The 17884-nt window shown below is 40.4% G+C and overlaps 1 protein-coding gene and 1 non-coding gene across 2 annotated transcripts in view; both read left to right on the forward strand.

The window, feature by feature from the left end:
* Positions 1 to 17884, forward strand: part of LOC138960078 (sorting nexin-29-like) — a 60151-nt gene that overhangs the window by 34520 nt on the left and 7747 nt on the right. Inside the window, exons 17-18 of the mRNA XM_070331808.1 lie at positions 16785 to 16901; positions 17316 to 17368. Of these exons, the coding sequence (XP_070187909.1) occupies positions 16785 to 16901; positions 17316 to 17368 (170 nt within the window). The remainder of the gene's footprint in view (positions 1 to 16784; positions 16902 to 17315; positions 17369 to 17884) is intronic.
* Positions 13924 to 14087, forward strand: LOC138960514 (U1 spliceosomal RNA). Its single transcript, XR_011453995.1, has one exon. It is a non-coding gene; the product is annotated as a U1 spliceosomal RNA (small nuclear RNA).

The raw sequence follows: 17884 nt of genomic DNA on the forward strand, positions 1-17884 counted from the left end.
CATACTTGATCTCTGGTTGTGCAAATTCACTTTTTTTTTTTTTTTGAGTGTCAAGTTGCAATCTTTTGCTCTTTTGAGTGTTGCTTTTAGCAGACCTGTTTACCCCCATAAGTGTTTTGGAGTAATGCTCAGCCCCAAAAATAGTAATCCTGGCACAAAAATAGTAGTCATCCAGCATTCGCCGCCAATTACAACGCACATGACAACTGTGTTTGCGAAACGCAATCATGCACACATATCCATCATTCACAAACAAAACACAGTTTTTGTAGTCATCATAATTTCAAAGAAGATCACATCAAAAGCACATGCATCACTGATTCTTTTTCTTTTGCTCGTAGTAGGCCTTTTTCAGTGTGTCAAGCGCTTCTCTACTGTACTTGCGCTTGCCGAATGAGTGAGGGCGAGACTTCACCACTAGAAGGCTCTCCAGCATCTCATCAGACAGACATGATCTCAGGTCAGTCCTGTGCTTTTTCACCCCATTTTGCCATTGAAAAAAGCAATGCCAAACATGTGAATTAATAAAAAAAAAGTAATACATTTTTTTGTTTTTTTTGTTTGTTATTTATGAAAATCGTAGTCTTGACACGGATAGCGGAATGGCGTATTTTTTGCAGAAAATCGTAATAAATTACGCCAAAATCGTAAGGGTAAACAGGTCTGTTTCAATGCTTCATCGTGCTCTTTTTGATTGTGACCCCAAATGAGAATGTCATCGATCCAATTGTCGACTCTCGGAATGTCGCTGAACATCTGTTTGATTGTTATGTGAAACACCTCACTAGCACTAGCAAGACCCATCGGCAGTCTTTTGAAGACATACCGCCCGAACGCTGTTTGCATGCAGCAAAGTTTTGGTGGTATTTGCCAAAATCCACTTTGTGCGTCTAGCTTTGTGAAAACTTCAGTTCCTTGAAGCTGCGATGTTACTTCGTCTACGGTAAGGCAGAGCGAAATGCTCACGTCTCACCGCAACGTTTAGATCTTTTGGATCCATGCAGATTCTCAGGCTTTTATCTGGTTTTTCTACCACGACCATACTGCTAACCCATTCTGTTGGACCTTCTTGTTTTTCAATAACCCCTAACTGTTCCATCCTATCAAGTTCTGCGAGTGCAAACGGAACCTTTCTCGGAGGTTGAATGACAGGTTTGACTGTTGGATCAAGTTGGATTTTATGTGGTTTGTCCAGACACCCTAGATCTTTGAATACATCTGCGTATTCTTTGTCCACCATGTCTGTATTGACAGTCATAATTTTGATTATGTTCAGTTTTGTGGTGGAATCAAGTCCCAAAATGGCATGTTGATCTGTGTCTACAACAAAGAAAGTCAGTTCTTCTCCCATCACTGGAAGAGTACACTTTCCCACAAACTTTGAGTTTGTTTCCTGTAAAACTTGTGAGTTTTGTTTTTGTGTCTTTGAGGGTTGATTTGTTTTTCATTCGTTTGAAAACAGTTTTGGGCATGACATTGGCCTGTGCCCCCGTGTCAACCTTAAATTTGACTGTGACCCCCTTTACATCTGTTGTGACAAACAGCTCATTGTCTTTTACTTTAGTGCTTGACAGAGCACTTACGCACAGATCTTCTTCTTCTTTTGTATCTGTGTCATGTTCCTGCATGGCATGTACCTTTTTCTTGCTCTTGCAATGTGTTGCAAAATGATTTTTGTATCCGCATTTGTAACATGTTTTGCCAAACACCGGACAGTTATGTTTTTCATGTGTTTTGCCACATTTTATGCATTATGATTTGTTTGACGGGATGCTTTTTCTTTGTGACCTTTGTGCTGGCTCACTTTGTGCACTGTAGCTTCTTGTTCTTGTTTGGGATTTGCTATATATAGCCTATGTCTTTTGTTTGGATTTGTGCTGCTTCTGCTGCTTTGCACATTCCTACTGCTAGCTTTAGAGTAAGACCTCTGACCTCTAGCAGTTTTTCCCTTGACCTAACATCCTTTATCCCCAGAACCATTTTATCCCTCAACATCCTGTCTTCTTGGTCACCAGAACCACATGTCTTTGCTAATTTTCTCAAGGATTGTACATGTATACGAATCAATGTTTTCATCATCATCTTGATTTCTATGGTGAAATATGAAAGCTTCATACACTTCATTTGTCTCCCCCACAAAAAAATGTTCGTATTTCTGTATCACATGTGTCAGGTTTTCTTTGTCTTCGCCGTCTGCGAAATCAAACCCCTCTAACAGTTCAGCATTATCCTCCCCCATGCATGCTAGAAATACCGCAGTTTTCAGTTCGTTAGCTTCATTTTCCAACCTTGTATCCTTGGAGTAGTTGGCGAAAGTTCTTCTGAAACGCTCCCATTCCTTTCTGCCCGCTCCAGTTGGTAGTTTTGTTGGGGTTGGTATGCTGGATGTGAATCCTTTCGGACGTTGTTGTCCGCGCCTGTGGCTGGTTCGCCATCTTGTTCTCCACGTGCGTCGTCTGCTGGAGTGTCGTCTGTTGCCCCCTGCTCGCTGTGGCATAAGTCTTGATGCTTTATGGCAGACTGCATGCTCTTTTGCCTCTCTTGGTTAGTTAAACAGCGCCGACTTCTGACACCATGTTGTGTTTCTTGTCTTCAACATTGAAAATGGTAAATGCAACTATAACAGGCTGAATGTAAGAATGACAACACACACACTTACACACACACGCACTTACACACACACACACACGCACAAAAACATATTCATTTGCATGCACGCACGCACATGCATAGACACACACACCAAAACAACAAGCATAAGTCACTGAAGCAATACGGCATATATGGCCTTAAGTCTGAAATGGTGTCCACAGCTGAAATAGCTGTGCAACCTTGGCTCTAACCTGATTTGTACATCAAAGAAAAATAAAATCCTTGTAAAGATTAATGAGACTTGTAAAAAAAAGTATGAAGTACACACCTAGAGAAACATTGTGTGCTCAGTTGTTTTTAATGAAAATGTCGCCATTATCTGAAGTCAGCAGCACTACATTTTGGCCATTTTTTGTGACATGACCTTACAGCATATTGAAACATGGTCTACTCTGTCATATTTATGGGACAGAATGTCATGAATGACTTTTCACTGAGCCAGTAAAACTCAAATGTACCTTTGACAAAGCAAAGTTTTTGAATTTTGTCAGTGAGCCTGCAGAAAATGGGGAGACAAAATTTCACAGAAAGTTCATAACTATTTCCGTAAGACTTCATTTATGTTCACTGATCAGCTCTAAATAATAATTAAAGATTGAAACCTGATATATTTTTGTAAAAAGGTATTTTACAGTATGTTTTGCAGAGGTATAAAACATAAAAAGGGTTGTTTGACTTGTTTTTGCATGTTCAAAAGTAGTTTGAAGTTTACGTGCAGATTTTCTTGTGAAAAAAGAGTTATGAACTTTCCAACCTTTTGCCTTATAAAATGAGTAAATTGACTGGTTGGGGAACACCTAGCTTTGTAATGCATTTGGATCCACTAGCAGCAGTCACACTGAAAGTTTGCATCAAGTTCATTCATTGGTGTTTGAGTAATTGAGAAATAAAAAATTCTTGTGAGAAAGTTATGAACTTTCCTACTATCTCCACTGAGAGTGTATTTTGTCCTTAAATGCTAGCCATGAAAGTTAAGGTTGTAGTGGAACAGCAATTTTGCATATAAAAGTACATTAGATTTAGATACTAAGCAATTTTTGTCACTAAAGTCAAGCAGTATGCTTTAGTTAGCCATTTTCTCTGTGTCTTGCGCACTATTTTTATGTGAGAGTTACTAACTCATGTCAAAACCCAAAATATATGTAAAATGACTATTTTCAGTTTCCAAATTACACTGTACCATGATTTTCATCACAAAAAGAATCTACTGGCTGCTGACTGTTTCTTTCTGAAGTACTTAGCCGTTTTGTCATGAAGTTCATAACTTCACATAACTCAAGCTCATTTTTCAAGGGCGTGTTTAAAATAATGCCTTGTTAATAGCAAAAGAGTACATTTGACTTTATCTGGACATTTTGTAAGAAGTTTTCTGAATATCAACCCTCAAAATTACATTTTGATAATTCCAGCATGAATCTGGGTTGACTGCACGGTGTACATAACTTCACATCAACTGACCCTCAGCCCCACGGTGTGAAGTTATGAACACATGCCATGAGTATGATTTATACACAATAATTAATTTACTACACTAAATCACTACCTCAAATGATGTGCTGCTCTTCTCCAGAGTAGGCTGTTACAGTTTGATGTCATTTTTATTTTAATTTACCAGCAGATTTTAGTACGTAGCTTTTCAGTTAAATAAATGATGTGAAGTTATGAACACACAGTCAGCTGACATAAACACTAACTAAATAATGATTTCGGTAACAGTTTTCATGACTGAGTTTGGTTAAGTAAATCATTAAGTTGTTTAGAATTATTTGCAAGAGACTTTAGTTAGTTATTTTAGTATAAATGTGTGATTGATGTGAAGTTATGAACTTTCACAAGTTTCAAACAATTTGTTTTATTTTGGCAATTAAAATCTGATTTTGTAATATAAGTGCAGCTTTAGCCTATACTATAACTCTGTGTTCTCAGTTTGTCATTGTTTTGCAAATATATTATACAGTAACTGTACTAGAGACCAACATAACAAAAATTCTTGTGAAGTTATGCGCACGCTCACATTTTATGATTTTTGTTATCGTTTGTTTTCACAAATGTTTTACTTTTATTACTTAGTTGTATGTTGATTACAAAGAGTAGCTGGAGAGAAAATAAGATGACATATGCACTTTCTTACTTTGGTTTGAATTAGCCATAGTTTGTGATGTCACGGTGTGAAGTTATGAACTCCTAGGACATTCTAAAAAAACTTTCAGTTTCTGCCAACTCTTTGAGTCAAACAAACATTTTGGTGTATTGAAATCCTTTTGATGGTACTTTTCAAGCACATTTTGCACAAAAACAGCAAAATTGTAGATTTAATGATAACTTATGCCAATATTTGCTGTGAACAAATTGTGACAATATTAATTTCTATAAATAATACATATAACTAAAAAATCTTCTCCACACTTCATCTTCAAAAATTACCTTCATGTTCCAGCTCACCTTTTTCAGATTAAAAAACTAAACAAATTGTTTCCTGCCTGTATAAATTAAATTTATTATACCAATAAAAGTAAATTATGTGAAGTTATGAACTTCCCATTAATGGAGTTCACATCTGCATCATGTGTGGCCAAAACAAGTTTAACTTGCTTGAAATGCAAAGTAATTTGCTGTAGCAATTTGCTCAGATGTCTAAAACAGACCCAATACATGTAGCAACAATGATTTAACAAGTCTAAATTTTGTGACGGTGTGAAGTTATGAACTCCTGCAAACTTTTAAACCTGAATCTGTGAAGTGATCAAACATGAGTTTTCTTAAATCATAGCTGTTCCTTGCGTATTTATGCTCTAAACTACATCTCTATTTTCAAAACAAAGAAAATGTTCATTTTTAAAATTGATTTTGTATGTCACAAAAATGGACACCAATTCTGACTTTGGGCCATATATAAAGGCAAAGACATAATAATACAGTAATAATAATACGAGAATTTATAACGCGCACATATCTCACCACAAGGTGACTCAAGGCGCACTCATACACATTCTTTCGCATTAACAACTCATGCACACAGTCATGTGCACAGCCCAAGTTGTAAGTTACTTAATTAGTGTTGAACATCAATTGTTCCGTCACTTGATGCACGAAGAGCGACAAGATTAATTATGTTTTGTCTGGAATCGAGCCTCTACGGTAATGGCACGGACAGTTCTTGTTCTGTGCGATACAGTGGTATCTGTGATGAAAGGACACCCTTGGGACGAGTTAAAAGCGTCTGAACATTGCAGGTGGCTTGTCATGACAGGTTTATTTTGGTCACGATAATAGTGAAAGGGTCTCCAACATGGGAGGTGTCCACTCATCGGAGGGACCTCAAATCGCAGGTACTGTAGTTCTTTAGCCTTGACGTGTGCAGATGTCGCAAAGGTTGCTCGCTTTCGAGGTAAAATTTTCTCCTCACGAGATGCCGCAGGACAAGGAAGTGTGGTCAATACCCGCTTTCGAGGCCATGGGTTTTTTAATTGAACGGGTGACGTCTGGCAAATAATATCTGGCAAGTAATATCACGTCTCTCAGGCGTTTTTTCTCTCAGGTGTAGCCTAACGTAGACAGCGGCACAACCAACGCATCACTTCTTCTTCTTGTTCGCTTCTTCCAGATGTCCACTCCTGTTGCACGCACGAATGCGGCCGTTTTCTTAAACACGTCACGGCCAATCCGGCCTCTCCCATAATGCAACAGAAAAAGGGGCGGGGCTTAGCAAAAATAGCACAACGCGTGGCACGCGATGTAAACACGAACAGGCCAAAGTGCACTGGGGACGCGGGGGCATCAGGGCGCTCTAATAAATCAGCTTCAATGTTTTTGTCAATAAAAAAAGCACAATATAGTGTCCACAAGCTCTTTGTTTGGATTTCCTTCTCCCAAAAATGTTTTAACCTTTTGAACTTGGGCGTAAATAAGATTAATTTCCTCTCTCTCACCGCTAAACTGAATTTTACCATCTGGCTTTCTGTCTGTGCGAGCAGCATTTCTTCTTTTCAGCTTCTTCAGAGTTTTTCACATATTTTCGTTTCTGAACATTTGTGATATCTTGCATATTGATTGCGTATTTTGTTTATATTTACAATACAATTGAACTTTCACACAGAGAACCTTTGTGTCAAAGAAATCAGTCACACAGAGAGAAACAGAATAACAATGTCAAGGCTGTAGATGTCAGGCTAGTCAAACGGACAAAATGAAACTTAGTCTTGGTTGCTGTAACTCAGTCACCGCTATGATGGTACTTTCGCTGATATTAACAGAAAAACAACACAGAATCAGCCAAAACCGCGAACAATAAACAAGTTTAGTACGTCACAACGTCAATGAACAGAATTCTCGAGTCAATTTTTGCATCAGACTCTGACTAAGTGAGTGGGGCAAGCGTCAAACACCACTGAAATGAGGAGGGAAATCTTGGCGCATTTTTTTGGCGGAATACTTGAACAAACCAATCATTTTCAAACTGACCAAGGACAAAAACAGGCTTGTGAACCGAATGGTGAGGGGGGAGGGTACCTCGAAATGTGTGGGTGATGATTTCACATCACCAGTCCATTGCTGCAGTCTTAGTATATAGTAGCTCCACCGACCACTGTCCCCTCCGCCCTCCCCCCTCCCGTTCGTTCCCCCTTTCAACCCCCTACCACCTTGGAATAAACTGCAGAAAACCATTTGCATATCCTGGATTCTTCCATTTGTGTTGCCAGGGGCGACCCAAGATCCGAGTCCCTTTGTTTCCCATGTCCACTTAGAACAAACCGAGTTTAGATTACCCCTTTCTGTTTTGAAAGTAAACTTGCCCATCCTGTGAGGCACTTTCAGGGACAGTAATTATAGTTAGCGGGACCATGTAGACGAAGTCAACGGTGATAATCTGCGTAGTGTATACGCATACTTTGGAACACGGTCTGTTATTCCACCCAGCGAGAGCCTCTAACACAATCAGTGTTGTCGACAGATGGCGGGAAAACCTGAGTGTTTCACATTCCAACATCCGATGGTGATAGTAACTTAGTAAGGGCCAGGCTGCGGTCTGTAAGCTGTATTGCACTGACATCTCTTTCTGTCTGTGGAAATAAATGGCGAAATTTGATTTAACACTTCTCAACTTTTAAGTGACCAGGAGAACGCAATAAGGAGACTATTTACTGAGAATCAGTGGCCATTTGAAACTCGAATGTGTGTAATAAAAGATTCGACTTGTGTACCAAGAGGTGCTGGGCCATCATCGTGTGACCTCGATACAGAGGCGCTAGCTGCTGTCTCTCGTGTGTGTAGTACCGTTAGGGTGCAGACGTGGTTATCTGATCCTGAGGGGTAGGCCAGTGTGCCTTTTGTTTTTGCAGCCCTTGTGTGACAAATCATCGCCAGAGGTGGCTAGGTACAGGCCAATTGCCACACCGCAGGAATTCCGGCGTTAGAAAAGTACTCTACAAGAAGTATTGGTCCATGCTAGACCGACGCGATGCTTGGAATTGTGCATTGTACTTGGCGAAAAAGACGTCTTCCTTACATCAAGACAATCCAACACGGGTAAACATTAACCGAGAAATGATGCCCGACTGTGTGCTCAAATTAGTGAGAGAGCTTTATCCCAACCCCACAGGAATACCCTATCAAGGCCACAACTGGTGGTAAAGGTTAGTTGCATTTCTTTCTTCATATCCGATGTAACAAATACACATGCACCTGAGACAGCATGTTCTGGAACCAAATTGCCGCATGCCACGTGTTTTGCTATTTTTGGAACGCATGGTGTAAATCTGTGACGTCGGAGAGTGTTGACTCCGCCCTTTTCTTTGAACAAGATCCCCATTGAAATGTTTGTTTACAAATATCTTCTTTATTATGGAGAATTAACCTTATCTAAGTGCATAGGGCGGTAAATGTGTGAAAACCAGCTGTGTGAACAAAAAATCTGACACCGTAACTCATGCTTAACTGAGATATTAAAGAAAATGTAGGAGCAGTATTTGTCCGTTGCCTGCAAGAGGTTTGAAATGATTTGCCAACGCAGAAGGTCAGGCTCCTTATATACTCCTGCCGGGCCTTTAAGGGCCATTAGGTCGCTAAACAGCTTCTCCTGCAGGGGGGTCGCATCCGGCCAAGCTGTGCTTCTTCTTTCTTCCTGCAGTGGGCATTCTTGTGGAAGGTGTGCTGTTGTCATTGGTGCAGTGTTGCAAGTACACATCACTGAGTGTTGTGTTCTTTTTTGACAAATCCATCTGCGTGTTCTATCGAGGTCCATGAAGCGCCCTTGATGGGAGAAGTTTGGACGGAACGTTGTTTCTTGGGCGTAGATGTGGCCGTTTGAGTGCAGAGAGTAAATCTACTTTCACTTACAGTTGAAAAATCCTCATGGCCATTGTCACTTTCCTGTTTAACACTTCCTATGCCACTACTGCAGCCAGTCTTTTCTTTCCGCGTGGGAGGCATTTTCTTTCCACATGCACCAATCTTTGGTCGACCCCCTCTGCCGAGTTGTTGATGGTGAAAACACACAGAACACCCTAACACGCTGAGGTTTGCATTAAATTCAGTCCAGATACACTTTGAGGATTCAAGATCGGTCCGAGCACTGTGTTGCATTCTTTCCGATGACGGCACTGACTCGATTCTTCCCATCCGTCTGTAACAGCTCCTGCACATTGTTTTTGAATGTTTGGTTTCGAGATCTTCTTCAATGTTCAACCGATAAACCAGCTCGATAAGAGGTGCGTGATAGCAACATTTCATTGCGGCATTTGCGGCCTCGTCCCTTTTACAAGATCTTCTGCCACACACTCTACACAGAGAATGTAGTCGCTGTTGATGTAATTGTTTTGTATGCACTCGGTACGATGCCATTGTCATCACACATTTGGTTACTCACTTCTCTAAATCAGGGACCCATATTTAGAGGGCTCAAATGTAAACAGAAAACTGAACAGCAGCGGTTAAATTGTATCTTTGGCAAAGAAGAGCTCTGCCAGGGACGGTATTGCTGTTGCGACCCATCTCGTCATCGGCGCTTTTCCGGAAATGACCTGCGCTTTGTTGGAATTCCAACAATGGCCGCCATTGTAGGAATTCCAACTTTGCGCAACGCGATTCTAGAAATGTACCGCGCGCATAGTGAGAATTCTGCTCTTTCTCAGAATGCGATGTAAAATGATACAAGTCATCATGGCCTATGATGATCCTTGTGTTTTAAAGTGATCAATGCTTAGTCTTGAAAAAGCAGATGCATTGTTTAACGCACCAAACCAACCGTCTTACGAAAAGCAAAAACGCTTTTGATAACTTCGGCGGGCTGTAACAACACAGTTCAACGACCCATCCCACTCGACCAAAACGCACCAATTTTACGTAATTTTTAACGTTTCAGATCTTACATTTTACAACAACAAAAACACAACAAGAGTGTTCCGATATTACTTTTCACTGGTAACTATCGATTGTAATAATTTTTTACTCAGCCCTTAACTGATTAAACTCACACAGTCTCTCTGGGCTGCAGAGACAGCATTACGTCCCTTTACTGAGTAGGCTCTTGTCACTGCATGGTAATCTAGGCTCTTAAAACGTGATGTGCAAGTCTGTGCGCTATATTGATGTGATCGATTGTTGCAATATGTTGATTCAAATACCCCCCGCGGGTTGGGGGGAAGAATTTACTCGATGCTCCCCAGCATGTCGTAAGAGGCGACTAACGGATTCTGTTTCTCCTTTTACCCTTGTTAAGTGTTTCTTGTATAGAATATAGTCAATTTTTGTAAAGATTTTTAGTCAAGCAGTATGTAAGAAATGTTAAGTCCTTTGTACTGGAAACTTGCATTCTCCCAGTAAGGTAATATATTGTACTACGTTGCAAGCCCCTGGAGCAAATTTTTGATTAGTGCTTTTGTGAACAAGAAACAATCGAGAAGTGGCTCTATCCCCTCTCCCCCCTTTCCCCGTCGCGATATAACCTTCTTGGTTGAAAACGACGTTAAACACCAAATAAAGAAAGAAAAGAAAAGTTGATTCAAATTAAAGATGATTTCGGCCTGTTGTAACAAACTAACACTCTACTCTGAGAAAAAAATTCATTGTGTTCAAAATAGATCGAGACAGCAGCAACTAGCTAGCTGCATGCGCTGAGTGTCACTGAGAGAAATTGTTACAAGACTTCCCCTGTATAAGACCTTGCTTTTTTAAACCTTATTCATGACCTGTGAAAAGGGTATACTTTTTTGTCGAAGGGTTGCCATTTCTAGAACGAGGCAGCTCGTTTCCGGAAATGCGGCGCTTTGTTGGAAATCAAATGAGGTTTCGGGAAATCCCGATTATTCCAACTCTGCCCCGGATTCTTACTTTGCGCCCAACATTACTACTGCGGACAGACAGTTCGCCAAACGCAGTTAGCTTTTCCTGGGGTAGGCGACCATCTCGCAGGCGGAGTGAAGGAGTTTCCTATCTATCTAACATAGGTCCATGTCTAAATGTAGCGTTCCACTAATATAAGCATTTACTAGACAAAGAGAGAAGAAGAAAACCTACGCACAAAATGACTGGCATGCAGCCTGTGCTACACTAGTACTGGCTTTGCGGAGGTTTAGGTCCTATAAAACATTTTAAAGGCTATATTAAGAAGCAAATCGCATTTTCTTCTCCATAATTTATTCTGGTTTCACATGTAGTCAGCATATAATTATATTCTCAGCGAAGAGCGTTCACCGTGGAAATGATGTCGTTAGTGATGTGTTTTTTGCGCGCAAACACGAGCACATTCCAGCGGTAGGCTGCACTCTGGCCTCAGAATCGGGAGGCCGCGGCGCTACGGTGACCCCTGTATCACACCTTCCTATCGACACCCCTTTCAGCCTTTCCCCGCCATAGTAATTACGCTGTGCTTGTTATAGGCATGCTGTACTTTGCGTGCATATAATTATGATTGTCACACTTTTAATGTGTTTTATAGGATGCGGTGTCCGCGGATGATGGAACTTGACTTCGCACGAACACACAAACACACACAAACAAACAAACACACACACGCACTCACACACACACACACACCTGGTACATAAGAATTGATGCGGCAGTGTGAATACAAAAAATAAGAGAGACAGCATATTTTTACAAGGTTAAATTCTACTGTATTGCCCCCTCTCCCATCCCATTCCCCAGTCTATGCTATGCTAACTGGGGTTTTCTGTCCCCAGAACTACGTGTCTATTTGGGACAAAAGACTTGGGGATCGTTCCGAGCTGTTTCGATAGTGCCCCCCACCCCCACCTTCCCCCTCGCTTGTCCAAAAGCTATCCGTTTGGAAAAGGGGAGGTGTGAGTGTTGGGGGGGGGGGGGGGGGGGGTGCGAGTAAGAGGCCACGTGCACTGTCAACCGAGACAAGTGACCCTGATAAACTTTTGACATTGTTTACCACTGCTGGAGAGGGCGGAGGGACAATAAACTTTTGACATTGTTTACCACTGCTGGAGAGGGCGGAGGGACTGTTGGCAGTAATGGTCTACAGTGGAACCTCCCTGTTTAGCCCTCCATCTCCCCAATTTAAAACTTCCCCCCTTTGAAATCCTTGCTTTTTCAGACTTTCTGTTCATAATCCTTTAAATCTACCTCCATGTTAAGACTCCATCTTTGCGAAGACCTGATTTTCTCAGATTTGTTTAGGTCTTTAAAAGGGGGTTCCACAGTAAAAACCAAGGACACTTACTGAAGGGGTGGGTGCTGTATGGGGCAACCCACTGTTGGGCCCACGTTCATGAGAAGAAAAGAGCACAGCATTGTTGATGTTGTCTTTGAATGAAGTGTTATGATAGTAGAGCTGTCTTTTACCTCCACAGCTGACTTTCTTGTATGAAGTTGTATTTTGAACCCACAAGTGGCTCCAACCACAAAACATGTCAGTGTTAATGGTTGGGTCTTCTTCCCTGAAAGCAAGAAAAGTCCAGTATTGGCGTTAACCGACAATTACCAGTATGTTACCGGTTAAAACGAGAAAATACCGGAACCAAAGTGGCTGCTGGTATGACCTACCGGTTGATTTTTAGAACTACCGGGTTTTTTTCGCCGGTAAAACAAACAAAAACCAGTACTTTGAGTTGGACTCTTACTGGTTCCAATGACCAGCCTACCGTTTTTTTCTGGACTGTTTGCATTTTAAAAGTTTGCGTACCGGTTTGAAAAATACTAGCGCCATCACTGAAAGTCATACTAAACTCGGATGGCACAGTTGTAGAGAATTTTTTTTGTAGGGAAGAGTTGTTAAATCGGGTCAATAATATGGTAAGAGTGGTTCCTTGATTTCATTTGTTAATTTGATTAATTAGAGTGGTTATTTTCAACACAAAGAATACAACATTTGCTGTAGATTTAATGTGTCTTGCACCAGTTTGTCAACAACCACACTGCAATGTTTGTTTTTAACTGCGACAAAAAGTTCCCTGAACGTGGAATTTCAGACATTTTGCAACACCCAGATGCAACATCATGTGCTATCTACCTGCTAATTCAATAGCTAGATGTAGAAAAGATTAGTGTTACATCCTAAGCAGGTCTTTCGTAGAAGTTTCACACTTTTGTTTCATTATGACACATATCGCCTAAAATTATTTTCAATCTGCTCGAGATCTCAGGCAATATGATCCAGTAATCAATTCCTAGACACAGAATCAGACATGGAAACAGGATTAGAAGAGAAAGAGTGAATGATTCAGAATTAAAGGAGGAGGAATAGACTTCAAAGATTGAAGAGTGAGCAACGCTACTTTTAAGGGGAGTAATCCATTGTGTTGTGTTTAGTGTCATACAGAGTTGTCTGAATAGGGAATTCCCTGGGAATTCCCAATAATATTCCCTGCAGTTTTTCCAGAAGAATAATTTAATATTTTGTAAAAGAACACAATAAATCAGGATGACCAAGATACAGCAGCTGATTTTGATAGTCTTGTTTTGTATACAATAAATTTGAAAGAATATTTTTAACTATATTCAGAGTTCAGTAGTAGCTCAATTCTGATTGGTTGCTAAGAATAAAAACTGAGTACGGAGGCAGCCATGGAGTCATTTTCTATGAAAGGCTTATTGATTTAAATTTTCAATAAAATATTCACGAAAATGTTAATATTTTATGCTAACATTAATGCAAATATAATTTTTGTATGAATTTGCATAACCTAAATTAGAATAAAGCAGATTGTAAACACGAAAAATACTAAATCAATATATGAGCATGCTACACCAAAAGAGTTTGAAAAATTGTTCGGGGTCCGGGTCAGTCATGACTCATGTGAAGGCATACTTACCTGGCACGGGGGACACCCTGATCAACAAGGGGGTTCCCCCAAGCTGAGGTCTGCCCATTGCACTCCGGGCGGATTGACGCTTGCGATCATCACAAATGTTGATGACTCGAGTGCGTAATTTTTTGGTGAGGGGGACTGCGTTCGCGCTATCCCCTGCAAATCCTCAATGAAAAGCAAGAAACCCCGTCCCTCCTTCCTATTTACTGTTTCAAAACCTCCTTAAGTCTGTTCCATGTTTGTTTTGCTGCAGACATGCACAACTTGAGGTAAATTGGTCAACAAATGGCTGAGCTACAACCATAAGAAAGCATGCGTGAGTGCTTCGTTGCTTAAAACTCCAGTGTTTGTGTAGCAATTGACAAGAAATCTTACTTGCAGATTTGCCATTACATGGACCCACCTTCATACAAACATGAGTCACCAATTTTTTTTTATTTTTTTTTTAAACATGGTTTTATTTATTTTTGTTACATATATGACATGACCACAACATCAGACATCAACATCAAATACCATCAGACATACAAGACTATGTTATATGCATCTTCAAATATAAAAGAAAAAACCAAACAAACAAAAACAGGAAGGCACAATAAAACTTACAATTACATAGCCCATATTCAACACATTTCTAAATTATATAAACATAATCCTCGTTTCCTTTCTTGTCTTTCTATTTAATTATTTTATAGAACTACTCATAGCAACAAAATCCTGTTCTCTCCATAGTTAATAATCTGGATTTTAAAGAAAAACAAGAGGCGAAGCCTTCAAGGCTCACGTAAGAAATCGACAAACAGTAACACAAACTCAATCACTCTGTCACACATACACACACACAGTAAGCATAGGTGACACGGTGCAAGAGTGCGAGACACTAGATCTAGATCTGTCTGTCTGTAGCCTACTTACGGGGACACGACTGCCAGATGGCCAGATCGACACTGCGCTTTTGACAGCACTTCCTCGCGCAGACACTGGAAACACGCTGTGCAGATTAACCTGTAGGAAATCTCCTTTGGTATCTTCTTTATCTATTTTTCTGGAGCTACGAAACCGAACAATGTGAAATCATGAGTCGTCTTCTCCGAATCGGCGAACTGCAGCTCGGTGATAACTGTATCTATACCACAATCCTTCACGCGATCTGACCTAACCTTGACCCCTGACCTGGTCTACATACCACACACGACACAAACCAGTCAGCTGTTTTTACCCCTTCCCCCCCCAAAACCCCACCACCCGTTTTCTTTGGATACACACTTTAACTACATACGTGTCGACGAAATGTTGGTCATTGCTTCAATACTTTGAAGCTGTTGCTTGAATGATAACCAGGTAAAATTAGTATTTCGGTGTTCAGTCAAATGTTAAAGTTTCTACCACAGACATACATACGCACGCACGCATGCACGCACGCACGCACGCATGCACAGACAGACAAAAGTTAGCATCGCATAGGCTACACTTACGTGAGCCAATTATAACGATCAACCAAGTACTCCTACCTAGAAGTAGTCTTTGCGATCAACATAATTATAGAATATCTTTATCTTGTTCAACAACAACAACAAAAAATCAATGATTTGACAATATCAGAGGTTTAAATGGGTACCAATCCAGAAAAAATGTATTACACTTAAAATTAATTTTACTTAAATATTCTTCTATCAAATATCCCTATCCCATGAGTCACAAATTACAACTGGAGAGATTGGCCCAGGATCGGAGTGCCTGGCGAGCTCTTGTTGGCGGCCTATGCCCCGGATGGGGTCAAAGGCATAAATGATGAAATGAATGAATGAGTCACAAATTACCTCATTCCTTTGATAGCCACCTTTAGTTTGCCTGTTTTAGGTTTAGTTCTCCTTTCATTCTTGTTGCAGGGTGCTTATTTCCTTTCTTTGGAGGAATGCTTTGTGTTTTTTTGTTTAGATTACTGTGTGTTGTGTCATTTTTCATTTCTTTGGAGGAATGCTTTGTGGTTTTTTGTTTATATTACTGTGTGTTGTGTCATTTTTCATTTCTTTGGAGGAATGCTTTGTGTTTTTTTGTTTAGATTACTGTGTGTTGTGTCATTTTTCATTTCTTTGGAGGAATGCTTTGTGTTTTTTTGTTTAGATTACTGTGAGTTGTGTCATTTTTCATTTCTTTGGAGGAATGCTTTGTGGTTTTTTGTTTAGATTACTGTGTGTTGTGTCATTTTTCATTTCTTTGGAGGAATGCTTTGTGTTTTTTTGTTTAGATTACTGTGTGTTGTCATTTTTCATTTCTTATCAAATACAGTGGAACCCTCTTTTGAAGACTCCCCCCAAATTTGAGAAAATCAGTTCTTGATAGGGATAGTCTTTAAATGGGGATACATTTGCAGAGGTTATGAACAGAAAAGTTGAAAAAGCAAGGTCTTAAAATGGGAGAGAAGTCTTATATCGGGGGAGGGGGGGAGGGGTGTCTACTGTACTGTGTAATATAAATCCACAAAACAATGCTTCAGGTTCCTTTTCTGAGGCACAACATTTGATGCATTAACAGGAAAAGGTAAAAGGTAGTCCCATAACCGTGTTTGGTCGTAGGGGAGCAAGATCTCAGTGATCCTACCTACTCTCGGGCCATCTTTATGAGGGCAATGCCCATCTCCTCTCCCTCGCTGCCTTTGCCTTCCCTATCCCGAATAGGATCAGCCTCAGGTACCCATTTCCAGCTGGGTGGACTGAAGAGCGCTCAGAAAAATTGGGTACATTTGTATTTTCCCCAGTTGGGGATCAAACCCGCAATCTCCAGCGGGAGTGACAAGCGCTCTAACCACTGTACCACTCCGGCTCTCTCAAAATCTGTAAATCTTAAATGTTACAGGTTGCGGAGATGCATGGAGAGCTGATGGAGTTCAATGAGATGCTGCACCGACAGATGAACGCCAAGGACGCGGTGATGAGGAAACTACGAGAAGAGCTCGTCATGCTTCGTGGGCCTGTAAGTCTCATGTGTTCTTTCTCACAAAGAGAAAAACGATGTACAATTTAAAAAAATTAATGATTTTTTTCTGAATTTGAAATTTGTATGCATGCCATTGTGAGTGCATTTCATCAGGTAAGTATTATGTTTTAGTGAAAAGATGTCATCGTTCTGTTTACCTCCTGTGAGGCCTTTAATAAGAAAAAAACATCTTGTTTTAGTATGGTTATTATCGTTGCTGTTGTTATTTGTATTTGTGGATTTTTGTAGGTTATATTTTGTTTTGTGATTTCTTAGGAACATTTGTTGTGGCTGTTCATATTTTGCACACTGCCACGTAAAAAAAATATTGCATTCTCATTTTATATGAGAGTGTCATCTTTTGCTTTGCAATGTAAAAGTTCATCAAATACGTCTCTGTGTTCTTTGCAGTTGCCATACAATGAACATCAGATGGAACAGTCTGCAACAGCTGCTATGGAAAGGTGAGTCACAGTGCAAGATGTTCTCTGCTTTACTTGAGTGCAGTTGGAAACTTACACTTGAGATTTTGTATGTAGCAGTGGTATGTTTCAGAATCTTTGGCATTGCAAGCAGGGTTCAACTCTCTCATGGAGTGTATTGTCAAGCAAGCAGAATACACACTTTCATTCTTGAGCTGATTTCAAAGTGCACTTCCATCACAGACACACACACACACACACACACAGATACACACACACACACACACACACCACACACACACACATACACACACACACACACACACACACACACACACACAAACACACACACAGATACACACACACAGATACACACACACACCCTTCCCCACACCCCCTACCACCACCATCACCACCCTTCCCATCCCTCCTCCCTCTATGAACTGTCCTTTTCAACATCTCAGTATTTTACAGAAAATCATAATTTTGGAACCTCTCTTTGAAGTACAGTGGAACCCCCCTTTTAAGACCTCCAAAAATCTTAAGACCCTCTGGTGT

This window comes from Littorina saxatilis, linkage group LG2 (assembly GCF_037325665.1).
Source record: "Littorina saxatilis isolate snail1 linkage group LG2, US_GU_Lsax_2.0, whole genome shotgun sequence".
Taxonomy (NCBI): Eukaryota; Metazoa; Mollusca; class Gastropoda; order Littorinimorpha; family Littorinidae; genus Littorina; species Littorina saxatilis.